Source organism: Eremothecium sinecaudum, chromosome V (assembly GCF_001548555.1).
Source record: "Eremothecium sinecaudum strain ATCC 58844 chromosome V, complete sequence".
Classification (NCBI taxonomy): Eukaryota; Fungi; Ascomycota; class Saccharomycetes; order Saccharomycetales; family Saccharomycetaceae; genus Eremothecium; species Eremothecium sinecaudum.
In genome coordinates, this window is record NC_030896.1 from 871,424 (window position 1) to 886,301 (window position 14,878).

Here is a 14,878-nt window from a genome sequence, read left to right on the forward strand (position 1 = left end):
GTAGCCAGTCTTAAACCACTATTAGGACACAAGATTCAAATGTACTGTGATAACCATTGGAAGGCCTCTAGGTAACCAGACTTCATCACAACAGAACACATAAACAACTCAACAGGCCTCTGGCCTTCAATACGAGCACCACCAGTAGTGTTTAACAACCCGAGCGCCGCACGCAACTCGGTCTCCGAGACAGCATTGGGGGCGTCAATCTTGTTACCCAAGATCACAAATGGAACAGTTCTCAACTCAGCAATCTGGAACAAAGCATCCAACTCAACTCTTGCCTCATTGAATCTCTCTGGATCAGCTGCGTCAACCAAGAACACAATCCCGTTCACTTCAGGGAAGTAATCTTTCCATAATCTACGAGCTTGAATATGACCTCCTAGATCAAAAGTCGTAAACTTGATGTTACCAATCGCCAACTCTTCGGAAGTAGGGTGCCAGGTAGGTTGAAGTGTTGCCAATCTATCATTCTTTAACATATGCAAAAGGGTAGTTTTACCAGCATTGTCTAAACCTAGGAACAATAGTTTACCGTGTTTGTTCCATAAGCCCAAAGACGACAACATGTCTCTGACCCAACCGAATATATCCCAAAATGCCATCTTTAATAACAATTTACTGTATATGGAGCTTGCTAATGTACTTATACTGAAAGAACTGCTAGGGATTAGTTATTTGTCCTAAACTTAGTGTTAATTGTATTTGAAAGAAAACCTTCGCGCGGTGATAGTGCATTTCTTTTTTTTAGTTACTTATATCGTTCAATTGGTCGTATCTGAGTAGCCTATCGCTGGCTTCTAGATGTGGTCTAAGAGAGTATTTCTACCTCTAAATAGTGGTTGTGTTTTGTTCATGTTGAAATCTATGTGGGCAGTAGCTGTTACTAACAATTACTGGCTAGCCCGCCATAGAACAATTAACAATTAACTGTAGATATTTTAAATACAGAGGTCGTCTATGACGGCCTCGCTGCTAGCAGCAGTACACATAGTCCATTAATAAGATGTTTCATGGGTGCTTGAATGCAAGCACGCCTGGGCATTAGTTTGGGCTTCAGAAGGCTGGGCCTGCAATTGCTGGTGGATGATATTTGGGGTTTTAAGACACTCAGTGGTGATATTTAATCCTTCCTGGTGGATTGCCAGAATCAAGGAGAGTTCTAGTTTCGTTAGTAATTTCTTGGATATACCGCAGACCCTACTGAAGTATTCGTGAGAATGTATAGAGTCATTAACAATTTTAGCTGATACTCGCACTAGTGCGGCGATCAAGTAGTGGACATGAAAAAGTGTTATTGGTCGTTTGACGTGCCAGCGTCTTTCATTATCAAGTGAATCCAATTGTTGCATCGTAAGTCTTTGGAACAAGCAGTGAGCAGTTAGGTACACTTCAGCCCCGAAATGACACTTAGCGTTGATGCGATCGAGATACTCCTCAAACGTCACGGTCGCAGCCGTTCGCATCTCAAACGGGCTGATATCGCTATTATCGCATCGCTGGCCTTCAGAGAGGCTTAGGATCGCAGCGGTATCCTCCTTCAAAAGCTGTAATGCTCTTTCACGAGAAAGAAAATCGTCGTATTCGACGTGGCTACTTTTAAGCCCCGCGTTAATGCACCTCATGGAACCCGGTGTCGAGATAGTGCTCCAGCTAAGCACCTCCTCGGACTCCAACTCGTCTAGGACATTCGGTATGTTATCTGGTTTCCGGGGCCAGCCCTTCTGTAACAAATCACTCCCGAAACTGTCGCCAACACTCAAGTTGCACGCCATTAAGTTATTCCATTCTGCAGCATGCTCTAACAATTCCTCAACTTCTTTCTTAGATTGGCTATCTGTTACGCGGCTGGTTACCCTCGCCTTTCTGTGAACTACAGCCAAATCAGGGAAATTATTGGAGATACTTCGCTTCAGCTTTAGCGGTACTTCCACCGTAGCTTCCTCATCCTCCAAGTCCATTTCATCGATTGCAATGCTACTGCAACCACTGTCTAGCGGTGGAGTTCTTATCATTTTTGGCTATCTTGGGACATGCAGACATACACACACTCTCACACACGCACACCAGACACTTTCGCCAACACTCCCGCGGTTTAGTAGTTATAAGCTGATGCTTGGTAGAAATAGTGAATAATGGATATTATTGTTCAAGTTAAACTTTATTTTTAGCTTCCAGGTTTTGTAGTTAAGCGATGGTGTCTAGATTAAACCCGTGTGTGGAGAAAATAGTTATCGCTCAGGGCCGTGACGCAAATCCACAACCACTGCAAAAAAGCGATGAGCAGTCAAAACTGATTAAAATTTACACAGGATAGATATGCTACGAAAACTTATTTAGTATAATCTGTAAGCTGGACCCATGGTAGACTTGATGACCAAGGAACCAACATTTTGCCAGTTCTTCTTCAACAAGGAAACCAAAAAGTTAACAGACATTAAGATTTGGTTAACCAAAGTGTCTTCGTCCATCTCAACGTTACCAACAGCAACAGCCAAACACAAGACCTTCTTCAATTGGAACTTGATGGTAGATCTAACATCAGTGACCTTACCGTACAAGTCATCGTTGTGAGAAACTGGGGTAGGGAACTTACCAGCCTTGGACAATTGAGGACCCAATAATCTTGGAACTTGCTTGATCAAGACTTCGGAAGCGACGAAGGCGTTGTACTTCTTAGCCAACTTCTTGATCAACTTCTTGTTCTTGTTCAACTTCTTCAAGTCATCAACGGACATGGCATCGACACCACAGGACTTAGCTCTGTCGACATCGAAAGCATCACCGAAGATACAAACAGACATGTTTGGTCTTGGGCAGGCAGGCAACTTCAAGGTACCAGAGAAACGCTTGTCTCTTTGAGGGTCGTAGTTCTTCAAACCGACTTGCAATTCGACGGTTTCCAAGAAGTTTCTCTTCTTGGTCTCGTTGGAGTACTTGAGCAACTCCTTAACGTTGTCTCTAACGTGAGTGGTAGTAATCTTAGACATTGCTGCTATGTTAGTCTTCCAAAGTATTTGGTGGTCCGTAAGAAGGCTTGCGACTATACAGTTTTTATTGTGAATAGGTAGTGAACTAAGAGAACTCTGCCTCAGTAGATCTTTAACTGAAAATTTTTGAGTACGGTTAAAATTTCGAAAAGTTTAAACTCGGGACTGCTCTAAAACCCATTCATTACAATATAAATCATTTGCTAGAAGTGCAGAAAACCAAGTTTCTAAACTGGAGCGGTGTACGGGTGTAGAGAGGCAGCTCTCTATAAGCAAGATATAGGGTCTAGGTGCTGTTATAGCTTTGTGAATATCTCCTGGCACATTCCGAATGAGGCTGGAGCCATTTATGTAGTTCAGTTGTGCTGTATCTTTTGGTTGTGCTGTGCAGTTCTTGGCTTTTTTGGTTTTAAACAGGAATCGGAAAGTTGGCACATATGGAGATACGCATAGAAGTCGATGAGTTGACGATGTGTACATGAGGAGTATAGATGAGTACCAGGATAGTTACCAAAAGTTTAGCATTGGGATCTTTGGGTAGGGGATGCCGAGGAGGTCTTGTTTGGTGTCGTTTTAACTCGTCTGCCCGGTGGGTATCGAGACAGCAAGCCGATCACTACACAAATGAGGCTAAAGTAAAATCATTACGTTCTCGAGCAGCTTTTAAGCTGATGGAGATAGACCATCGCTTCAAGATCTTCAAGGAGAATAGCGCGCAGAAAGTTTTAGATCTGGGATTTGCGCCTGGAGCGTGGTCACAGGTAGCCTATAGTCGAACGCGTCCGGATGGACAGGTCATGGGCGTTGATATACTGCCCTGTATTCCTCCGAAAGGTGTGAGTTCGATTCAGGCCAACATTTTGTCTAGTAAAACGCATGAGTTAGTGCGTCTCTATTTTTCAAGACATTATCAGCTAAATATGGAAGATGACCTGCATAAAAACCATGGTTACTTCCAGGAAGCGCTTGAGGCAGAACTCGGGAACACGAATTTAAGCAAGGAAAATACACAGCCCCTAATAAAGTACCCTTTGGATGTGATTATCAGCGATATGTATGAACCGTGGCCTCAAACAACTGGCTTTTGGAACAATTTTACTAATGCAGCGTATCATAGGATGGCAAATACTACAGGTGTTGCAATAAAAGACCACTATATGTCAATGGACCTTTGTGATGCAGCTCTGGTGTGTGCGATTGACTTGCTAAAGCCGGATGGGTCATTTGTATGCAAATTGTATACCGGGAAAGAAGACAATCTCTTAGAAAAGCGGATGAAGCAGGTATTTCGCAGCGTACGGCGGTTCAAACCTAAAGCTAGTCGAGATGAATCAAAGGAACTTTACTTTGTTGGGTTAAATAAACGGAAAGATGTGGATAAGGTGAAGGTTTTTAGCATTTAATGCCTTCTGAAGATACCCATAACTGATAGATTATACATGTAAATAGCACCGGAATTAAACGTGGATTGGTTATTTCACTTTTATAGATGCATATATGGTATATATATTCGTGATATATACTATGTACTTATATCAATCCTCATTGTCATCATTCTTGTTGAACGTCTTTAGCTGTATCCTTAGTGGTCTTCTCACCCTTGGGTAGCTTTTCGGAATCGTCAATATCAATTAAAGAATCGCGTTGAAGAGGAGAAGCATTTTTATCAAGTACTTCAATTCTTTCCGCTATGACCTTCTTGCCTTCCAAATGGAGACTCTCTTTCCATTTTTCAACTATGTCTGCGACTTCATCTTGCTTTGAGCCGTAAGTGGATGCAAGTATAGCTGCCTCTGAAAATCTCTTGCTTTCTACGAGCAAGTCTGTAGAGCCTTCTATGTTACCTGCAACCCAGTAGGCATTAAAGGCCAAATTGTATTTCCCAGCCTTCTTAGCTTCCTCTGCAATAGCAATTAATTCCTTCTTGTTACTGAAAGACGAATGCAATAGAAAGAGTGACTCGAGGTCATTGGCGTTTCTATAAAACTCGATTGCCATTTTAAAGTTAAACTGTTTTAACGCGGCGTCACCGAGAGTTCTCCATTTGTGTTCGTTGGTACTGTCAGCAATGATATCACGCGCCAATGTTAACGATCCCAATTTTAAGGCCAAATCAAACCGTTGTTCCTGATCTGGAGAAACTTCGAGGGCAAACTCCAACATATTCTGCCCTTCGAGAAACCTAGAAACCTTTAATAGATTATCCTTTCCTTGAATATTTGGTAAAACGGATTCTCTAGCCGACTCAACTTCCCCTCTTAAAACTAAAGTTTGGAATTCTAGCACTTCAATGGAAATCTTGTACCCATACACATTAATTTCTCTATCAGTTAAATATACCCTATTGTCACGGACCAAGTACCCAAGTAAGTACATTTCTTTGTCAAAGTGGGCCAAATTATAGGATTTACCACCGACGAAGTAGTTTAATCTGTTTGTAGTAGTGGTATATAGGAAAACATCTCCAACCCACTTACCTGAAGTAATTGCTTCTTTAACATCATGAAGAACCTCAAAAGCGCTTTCTGCACCCTCCTCTGGATCGAGGGTACCGTTAGCAACAGCTTCTTCATACACTGCACTGCAATAATCCAATACAAAAGGATTTGAGAAGTCACTAGATCCGGATGGTAATATCATTAATAGTTCTCCATTGTCCGACCAGACAACATCACGTGCATCGACGTTTACCTTTCTAACTAGAGCTCCAGTTTCCCAGTCAAAGAAGTATAAGGCGCCATCAGCGCTGACACCCAATAGGTTACCAGAAAAGAGTTTTTCAGCACCAAATTGTAATGGAATTGACCAACCTGCAACCTCCTTAAAGTTCTTGCACAATTTGACTTCTCCACTTTCACTAATATAAGCGTAACTATTGGAATCTGTACCCCACACGAAGTCGTGACACCTACCGAAGGCTTTGTTTCTCCATGCTAGAGCAGTATAGACTATGAATTCACCGTCACCAATGACAGTTACAAATCTTCCGTTTGGTGAATGCCTTATATACTGTGGGAAAACATCAACAACACCCAATTCTCTAGTTTGTAATGGTAATATAGCACCATCGGCAATATCTTCGCTATCTTTAATAACAGCAGTAGCCACATCCGTTGCAGAAGAGTTCTTACCACCACACCACACTAGCTTGCCGACTGGATCCAAAGAAATCTTGGGCTCATCGCTACCGATTGACAAAATAGAAAACCCATTGTCAAAACCGGATGCAATAAAATTGCGCTTCCCTGTAGGATGAGTGTTTATACACCAACTTCTTTCTAGTCCTAGGCTCAAAGTTCTTTCAAGCTTGTAAGTATTAGAATTCCACAGTTTTATAGTACCATCTTCAGATCCAGAGATAATAATAGGCAAAGTGGGGTGGTAAACAGCGTACGAAACATTAGAAATATGTCCTTCCAAGGTGGCAACGCACGACTTCGTCTGGTAATCCCAAACCTTAGCTGTCTTATCGTCTGAAGATGTAATCAAATATGGCTTGTCTTGGAACGGGTAGTAGTCGACAAAGTTAACACCCTTTTCAGCGTGTGCCTTCAAAGTGAAGTTGGGAGTTTCTTGGCTCAGGGACCATATCTTAACTGTATGGTCCAAACATGCCGTAGCAAAGGTGTTGGGATCTTTGGGATTGAATGCAACACACATAACAAAATGTTCGTGCCCCTCAAAGGTTTGCTCCAAAGCCCAATTCTTTTCCCAATTCCAAAGCTTCACAGTTAAATCGTCAGATGCAGACAAGACATAAGGCATTGTGGGATGCACCGCTAAAGATCTAATATAATCTGGATGTCCTTCAAAATCAACCAACTTTTCTCCTGTATTGTAGTTAAAAACGCGAATCTTAAAGTCATCACTGCCAACAACAATCCAATTCTTTCTGGGTATAAAGCGACCGGCTCTAATAGGTGCCTCACATACTGTTATAGACCTTACCTCGGAGTGAGTCTCATAATTCCAGATTTCGGCGCGACCAGAGTATACGGTTATCAACACCCACGGTTCAGTAGGATGAAAGTCAATTCCCTTGACCCTGTCAGTTCTTTTGACAAAAGCTTTCTAGACAATATAAGTTAGTAAAAAATTCACCTTAATGCTCAATTCTGAACATCCCATCAATAGATCTGACTATCTGGCCATATCTCCACTCAGTGGCAAAAACGCCCTTACTATCGGTAAACAGCAATAACAATAACTGAGATCCCCAACAAATGTTCTTACAAGCAATGTAATTAGGCTACTATACCACATACCTTGGTATCCAGTTTCATTACTAGCTTTTGATGCTTTCAAACTACAGCAATTCTCTCTTTTGATGCATTATTTATCAATATACGTAGACGTTTGTTTAGAGGACAGCTTTATTTTTACATCTCCATGAAAGGTCGTACATAGTGACAACAGGGTAACTTATATTTACTTGCGACAGTGACGTTTGTTAACTTCATGGACGTCAGTGACACAAGATTAATATTAAAATGGTCAGCATATACTGGAACTACAATAATGACCGATTGATATATTAACTGATTACTAAAATAAAATTGCTACATTATTTGTTTGACAGTAAAGCTTCACTCCATATATGCTGCTGTCATTAACGATCTTTGGTAATGAGGACACTATTATGCATTACAGCAGTTTCTTTGTGGCTAATAACCTTCGTAAAGGCCTATCCAGTTGCATTTACCTCGGATCCTATCTGTATTGCTCCTCCAAATAAATCGATGTTCTCGCAAACTTTTCAGTCGTTGTTTAGGGTTAAGAAATTACCTAAAATCCTACAACCTATTCCACCGAAGTTCACTGGATTTCGATTTCACAAATCTTACTCATTTAATCATCGGTTTTTCAAGGCACGAAAAACACTTAAGGTGAGTTATTGCCGTGATGGTATCTTGCAATTTCAAATTGAGCATGGGTTAGGTGATGAGATTGACTGGAATATGCCGTTTTGCATTTATAACAAGGCGCCGACGGTCGGTAATACTATCAAAGAGGAGGCTATATTAAACCTTAATGAGGTAAATTGCTTCAAGCTAGCAAGAAGAAAGAAATATGCCAAGCGTACTTTTGATATATTTTTGCCGGATACTTGGGTGGGTGGTATATTCCACTGTAATGTTACATCTGATGTTAAGGCAAAACTAGTGGAAAACATGAATGACCATCTCGACCTTAAACAACCTATTCCGGAAAAGGGTAGTCTTAACGTCTCTGGAGTCTGCACAAGAGAAAATTCTATACCATTACAGCCTTTAATGTCTTCAGATTACCAACAGTATTGGACTAATTATAGGTCTCAAAGTAAAATTCCCCTAGTAAGTCAAATATACAAAATGCAAGTGGAAAAAATAATTCCATTCTTTGAAACGCCTATAAACATACAAAATCAGGGACGAATTGATTGGGGAGCTCCTCTTGAGGATCAGTTCTCATCGATCTTTGACTTTTGGAGGAATAGCAGTAAACGACCATGGTACGAAGAATTGGAGGTAAGGGAGCTGTATACATACGGAGAAGATGAAAAACTAGCTATTTCAAGATTAAAGGAAAAGACTAAAAGTATATTGAAACCCTTTTTATCTTTTCACCGTTCCCTTAAATCTTATATGGCATTAAATACAAATAAACCGGGCTTCTCCAGAAAAGCCTTGTACAGATTACAGAAATCGGCGTCACAGTGGAAAAGGAATACATGGGATCGCTTCGGTATATCTGATAAAATACTAACAATGTTAGGACCAGAAGCTTATGAAGCTACAAGAGAAATAAAGGAGTTATGGGACAATTTAACTGTTGTTCGAGAAACCTTTGAATATGGTCAGCCACAGATTGCCGAACAACAAAGTAAATACACGGTAGGATGCCAAGTGACAGATCCATTTGAAGAAAATGAATAAAACGCCAAAAGTAAATATAGTACTGACGATTATATATAAGACTATACATATGTATATTACAGTAGGATATTATGAAATTTACTCTTTTAGTATGGTCTCATACTGTACCATAAAATCATAATGTAATTTGAGTAGCGTTTTATTTGTCAATGGTAAACAGCTGAAACCATGTGTTGGTAAATTCTAGACATTTGAAGGTTCGATCACTTCAAATTTTATAAACAAAGTTCGTAGTATGCAATGAAATTTCTACTGGTTTGTCAATGTGTTGAGGTTTTCATAGACTTCCTCTTCGTCTTTAACTCGAACCAAATCGAGTTTAAATCATTTGAATCCCACTAGAAGGATAAGAAATTATCCTTTATATTTGGCTTGATTAATAAGAAGTTTTCTCTGAAATAGGAGCATCATATGGCGACAGCAGGGCTGGATCCTCTGCCGGTATAGACATTGCAGACTTTGTGGATTTATTACGTTTTAAGGAAAGCTTCCTGATGATGTTACTAACCGACAGTTTTCTAAAGCGGTTGTCATCATCAAATGTCTTTAACTCTGAATCTTGCATGTCTATATGTGCTTCTGGATCCGTATCAAGTTTTCTGCGATGCTGTAGCTCTTCCTCCCAATTCTTATTGTGAGCCTGAGCTGCTTGACCTAATGCGTGTAGCTCTTGAGTTGCGGAATGGTCAATTCCACAGAATACAGATTTTCTTTGGAATGAAGCTCTATCATCTTTGGCTGGTCTAAACCTTAGATCAGGACTTTCAGAGAAAACAACCTGGACAATGTACACCAGCACCATAATTAGCAGGATAAAAGAAAATGCAGCGTTTACAATGAAGAAAACCCATCCCATTATAGAACTGACTGAGCCTGGTTGGCCGAATATGTCAGAAAAGAAGAGGAACAAGAAAGAATTTGCAACAGTCACTGAGGAAATAAAAATGTTGAGAATGTTTGTTCCACGGTCAAGGTATGGCTTGAAATAGATTAAAGCAATCAAATATGATATGTCAAATAAGAAGACGAATACAGCCTGTACTTTTCCAGATACTTGGACGAATGCAATCATGATCGCTTTAAGTAGAGCGTAACTTAGCACAACACAAGACCACCAGTAATGAGTAGCATTGTACATGGTATAGAAGAAACCGTATTTGTTTAAAATATTGCTATCACCATAAAGAACAGCAGCTGGATTATTATGCTCTATTATAGATTTCCGTGCAAAAGAAATACTCCTGTAGGCTGCCCATACCATAATTCCAATAGTAGCAAATAGAATAATGGTCGATAGAATAACGACCGCAGGGGAATCGCGTTGAGTCCACTCCCAGAAACATAATATGGTCACTTGTGTAAAACCGAGGAAGATGTAACGCAAAAGGACTCCCTTCAAGACTGTTTTCCAGTTCAGACGGAAGTCCTTGAATGTGGTATGACGTAACCAGCCCCGTTTAACTGCAAAAGCGGAACCAAAATTGAACCCAATAATCAATCCTGCAAGCACGTACCCAAATAGAAGGAAGAAAATTATACCAGTGCATACAACGGCGGTGTTCTCAATTGACATTCTATAAGCCAGCCGCTTAATACCTCTGAAGATTAAAGTGTTTTCGTTTCCATAAAGGACCTCGGCACGCTTCACTAAGCTCCCTAATACAGGGACGCTGGTTAGGTAGTCCAATGATCTCTGAGCAAGCACAGACATATCGTTGGATATTAGGTGGACGGTAGGGTGACCGCCTGTCGCCTGGACATACCATCTAATAATCTTCTGCATAAAAGACACCCTTATAAGTCCCATAGACCATATAAAGTTCTCAGACCAAGCAGCAGCAATTGGCGGTACTGAGTGGACTTGCTCCATGGAAACAACTGCAACCGATTGGAAATAGAGGAAAAGTGAAATCGAGTTCGCAGAAATATGCGATGCAGCGTTGGAATTACCAAATGCAGATAAAATCGCAGACACTAGCAACCCCGAACCGGCTATCATTGCCGTCACCCACTTCACCCCTGTCTGCGAGACGGTCTTCCCGTTACTGAAAAAAGCTTGGATACAAGCTACAGGCGCATTGTTGGCCATATTAACAACGCCAACCCTTAAATAAGCGTCAATATCTGGGACTTGGTAAGCAATCCCGGGAATCTGATTTGCATATTCTTCGCTCACCTTCTCAGTAGCTTTAATGACAATGTTACCCGGTACCAATGGACAGAATTGTTTCCAATTTAACGAGCACATCTCAATATCTCTTTTGATAACCTTGAATCCGTAAGCCCATACTTCCACCTCTGCAAGCACGTTCCCGTCAATTTCCGTCGTAATATCAAGATCAAAGTGTAATGTCATGTCATCGGGATCAAACACCACGTTGAATGTATTACCCAGTAGCTGGGAGTTTTCCATACAAGTGACCATTGAAGTGGCGGAAAGTTTCCTTTTCGCTTCAACGACCCCATTTCTTAGCATCCCTAAGAGAAAACACACCAACAACAACAATCGCATTATTAATTTCAGATTTATTCCTCTTGTATTTTCTTTACACCTTCTTAACTATCGTTATAATTATAATTCCAATAAGATCAATCGCAACTTAGTATATGTACAGTATCATTCACCTAGAACCGACTATAACACACCTAAAGTAGCTTTTTACTTTGATCAACAGTTATTCAATTGTCTAGCAATATAAATAACCTTCACTATAAATGTAAAAATCAGAGCCGTACCTTGAAACAGATATCGTGCCTTGAGTGTTCAAGGCTTTAAACTATTGGCTGTCATACTCTATTTTTAAACTATGTGGGCGAAAAATCGACTTATGTCTGCTAAGCCGAATCTCGTGAACAAACGGTACGAAAAATGCCGCACGTGAACACGAATAATTTATCACCACATACGAAGTTAACGCGGCGTGTTTCTAAAAGAAGCTTTTCAAACTGACGTGCGGCGTGTCAGTTTCTAGAAGATGACCTGGCGCGGGCTTTTCAAAAATATGAAATTACACATATATATCAAGCGTAGTGTTTATATACTAGTAGTTATGACAGAGCCTAGGCGAACAGTGGATCTCACAAGTAGCCATACATGCCATGCGTATTTGTAGGTAGTCTTTCGCGTTTTATACCCATAACCTGTAATGGAATCATTTTCTGAGATAGATTGATGATGTTGTGTTGTTGGATTGGGACTTTTTTAGCCTCAGTTTGGTTGAACTTCATTTTCCAGACCGTAGGCATTGATGAATTTGCAGGGATTGACCTTGATTGTGAAGATGCTTTTGGATCTGCAGTGCCAAGGCTGAGGTCTGGTGTTTTTGAGGATAGAGTAGATGGAGCTGGGACAGGAGGCCGAACTTTTGGGAACAGATTGCTTCCACCGCTAGGTAAATCTAGAGTAGATGGGGGCACTGTAGAAGGATTTGTAGAAACTGTGTGAGTGTTAAAAAGAGAGGATTCGTTTGAAGCGCTCCTAGGGTCCGGAGTTTCCATAGTGCTTTTTCTGCTGATTATCATAAACTCCTGGCTTTTAATATCTGCAGCTAAATCTGTATTGTGGTCTTGCTCGTCATCTATCTCGATATCATTTGTTTCTTGAAGCGAATGATCTCCAGCACTGTTTCCCCAAATGGAACTGCTGTGCTCATTGGCTGTCATTTTTTCCTCGCTGTTGTTATTTTGAAAGACAAGCCCAGTGTTACGTGTTTTGTTATCTTCGCTGCACCGGTTACTGCCCTGAGTACTATATCTCGAGAGTGGTGCAGTTTCCTGCATATATTGTTCTTGCCGCTCTGGCTGTACTACTCGCTGCATGTACTGCGGTTCAAATTTCAGCGTCTGATTCTGCACATATATTTGCGCTTGAGGCTGCATTTTACCTTGAGCCTGCATTAAAACCTGCCTTTGAGCTTGTAGCTGTGCATGAACTTGCTGCTGCTTGTAAGTAGCCTTCTGCTTAACTTTATGACGGCTGTCAAGATCATCAGTGGGGTTATAAGTTTTGGCTGCTTCAGCCAAATGGTCAAAGTTCATTCCTTGAAATTCGTCTATTTTGCTAAACATGGCCTTCGTAGCAGTTCGCAATATCCTCTGATTTGTTTCATGGACCCGCTTAAACCATGATTTTCTTGGCGCAGTCGTGGCTTCAACAAACCTGCTATCTTTAGACTGATCATCGCGGTATAAGCGGCTGTCGGTGGTACTCAATAAGCTAGAACAACGGGATGCTACAATCCGAGACCGGACACCACGCCAAGTCCTGTGCATTCTGTGGCGGCTGTAGTTTGCATCGGATTGTGAGCTTTCATCGTTGTTATCGACAGAGACCGAATCAAAACAGCCATTTTGCTTTAGCATTTCTTGAAACTTGTTCGTAAAATCGTTTTGAACACCAGTACTACCTTCAGGATCCTTATCTGTTCCCTGACTCTGTTGATCCTCTTCAAGTCGAACCTCAACAATATTTGGTGTAGGCGCCTGCTCCTGGACTATGTTCAGCGTTGGCAGAAGGATGTGCTCATCTGAGGAATGGTAAATAATGCTGTTTAAACTATTCTTGGATGGAGTTAGCATTAATGCACTGCCAGGATCTAAAAATTGACTAATGTCTCCAGAATCAGCAGTGCAGCGATACTGAGATTTTCCCAAGATACAGGTGGGATTATCATCCTGAGACATCTCCTTGTCTACAGACATTGCGCTATTGGAACTGGCAGGTTGACTACTTGGCGTCTTGTAATCTCTTAAGTCTGTACTATACAAACTTTTCCCATTGTTAGAAGTGGAAGAGTCAGCGTAGGACGAGATTATGCAACGAGCCGCACCTAGAAGATTGTTGTTTGATAAATCCGACATCTCGCCGCTAATAGCACGTTCGTGACTTGTAGATGGGGAATACATTGCAGGCATTGAATGTTGTAATAATGCAAGGCCAATCTCTGGTGGAATGTCACCAAGCCTACATTCAAAACTTGAATCTCTATCAAAGCTTGATGTGACTATGCTGGCAAGAGTATTTTTTTTTGGCGGAGAACTGACTTTCGTATTATCTGGTTCTTTATCCGCTTCATTATATTTATTAACCGGTCCCTCATCGTTCCTTCCAATTGATATGTTCTCGAATTGGTTGAGTAAAGCAGTATCTATGCTAGCCTCATCACCCTCCACATCGCTCGGATTTTTTGGCATATGTTCACAATTCTGTGTCATTTTTTTATTTTCATTTTTGTTTGTACGGGCAACGTCGTGCTCTAGTTTTGTAAATTCTGCTAGTCGAGCTTCAATAGTCCTGTCGTGACAGTCTACAGCCTGTGGAAATAAACAGTACCTGTAATCCATCATGGATTCGTCATCGGAAATATCTATAACTTGTAATAACTTGATATCACCTAACTCAGAGAGAGCCGAATCTGGCCGCGTACGGGCTAAAATTGGTGGTACTGTATCCGTAGATTGCACAGGCTTTTGTGTATGTTCTTGTCCTGATGCAAGTATACAAGTTGAATTCAACTTTTTGTTACTAGATGAGGCCGATTTTGTGCTAGTTCCGTAGCAATCGGCTGTATTGGGATTGTCTGTATATGCGCTAGTCATACTAGTGGGTTTAGCAAACGAATCCTGGTTACCTCTTGGAAACCTAACAGGAACAAAGGAGTCGTTATATTCTGGCATGATATGTATAAATCAGGTATTCTATTCTTAATAAGACGCTTAAAATATGAGACGTCAAAAACAGTGCTATTGACTTGTTTTTTTATATTTAATGGTTATGTTTTCTTTGCACTGACACACAATTACTATGCTTTTGCCGTTTCCGTCAACTGACGTCTATTTAGACAGAAGCGCAGAAATTTGAACAAACTCCTAAACAGACTGCATGCAGGTAGAAAGAGACATAAAGGCTGTTAATATGAATTTCTCGATTTACAAGATCACCTACTAGTGTTCTATACCTTTATCAAAGAA

General features: G+C 40.8%; 8 protein-coding genes across 8 annotated transcripts; 2 read left to right on the top strand and 6 right to left on the bottom strand.

The window, feature by feature from the left end:
• Positions 1–35: 35 nt before the first annotated feature.
• SAR1 (Arf family GTPase SAR1) lies at positions 36–608 on the bottom strand (the record flags this gene model as incomplete). The annotated part of the gene is made up of 1 exon (XM_018132892.1): positions 36–608. The coding sequence occupies one exon, from the start codon at positions 606–608 to the stop codon at positions 36–38; it is 573 nt and encodes a 190-aa protein (XP_017988381.1).
• Positions 609–1,001: 393 nt separating this feature from the next.
• Positions 1,002–2,018, bottom strand: AW171_hschr53336 (HER107Cp; the record flags this gene model as incomplete). Its single annotated transcript, XM_018132893.1, has 1 exon — positions 1,002–2,018. One exon carries the CDS (start codon positions 2,016–2,018, stop codon positions 1,002–1,004), a length of 1,017 nt encoding a protein of 338 aa, XP_017988382.1.
• Positions 2,019–2,339: 321 nt separating this feature from the next.
• Positions 2,340–2,993, bottom strand: AW171_hschr53337 (60S ribosomal protein uL1; the record flags this gene model as incomplete). Its single annotated transcript, XM_018132894.1, has 1 exon — positions 2,340–2,993. The coding sequence occupies one exon, from the start codon at positions 2,991–2,993 to the stop codon at positions 2,340–2,342; it is 654 nt and encodes a 217-aa protein (XP_017988383.1).
• Positions 2,994–3,484: 491 nt separating this feature from the next.
• MRM2 (21S rRNA (uridine2791-2'-O) methyltransferase) lies at positions 3,485–4,396 on the top strand (the record flags this gene model as incomplete). The annotated part of the gene is made up of 1 exon (XM_018132895.1): positions 3,485–4,396. One exon carries the CDS (start codon positions 3,485–3,487, stop codon positions 4,394–4,396), a length of 912 nt encoding a protein of 303 aa, XP_017988384.1.
• A 148-nt stretch (positions 4,397–4,544) lies between these two features.
• Positions 4,545–7,276, bottom strand: SEC27 (coatomer subunit beta'; the record flags this gene model as incomplete). Its single annotated transcript, XM_018132896.1, has 2 exons — positions 4,545–7,064; positions 7,259–7,276. The coding sequence occupies 2 exons, from the start codon at positions 7,274–7,276 to the stop codon at positions 4,545–4,547; spliced, it is 2,538 nt and encodes an 845-aa protein (XP_017988385.1).
• A 342-nt stretch (positions 7,277–7,618) lies between these two features.
• Positions 7,619–8,908, top strand: AW171_hschr53340 (uncharacterized protein; the record flags this gene model as incomplete). The annotated part of the gene is made up of 1 exon (XM_018132897.1): positions 7,619–8,908. The coding sequence occupies one exon, from the start codon at positions 7,619–7,621 to the stop codon at positions 8,906–8,908; it is 1,290 nt and encodes a 429-aa protein (XP_017988386.1).
• Positions 8,909–9,284: 376 nt separating this feature from the next.
• AW171_hschr53341 (transient receptor potential ion channel family protein) lies at positions 9,285–11,420 on the bottom strand (the record flags this gene model as incomplete). Its single annotated transcript, XM_018132898.1, has 1 exon — positions 9,285–11,420. One exon carries the CDS (start codon positions 11,418–11,420, stop codon positions 9,285–9,287), a length of 2,136 nt encoding a protein of 711 aa, XP_017988387.1.
• Positions 11,421–11,986: 566 nt separating this feature from the next.
• AW171_hschr53342 (HER113Cp) lies at positions 11,987–14,584 on the bottom strand (the record flags this gene model as incomplete). The annotated part of the gene is made up of 1 exon (XM_018132899.1): positions 11,987–14,584. One exon carries the CDS (start codon positions 14,582–14,584, stop codon positions 11,987–11,989), a length of 2,598 nt encoding a protein of 865 aa, XP_017988388.1.
• Positions 14,585–14,878: the final 294 nt, after the last annotated feature.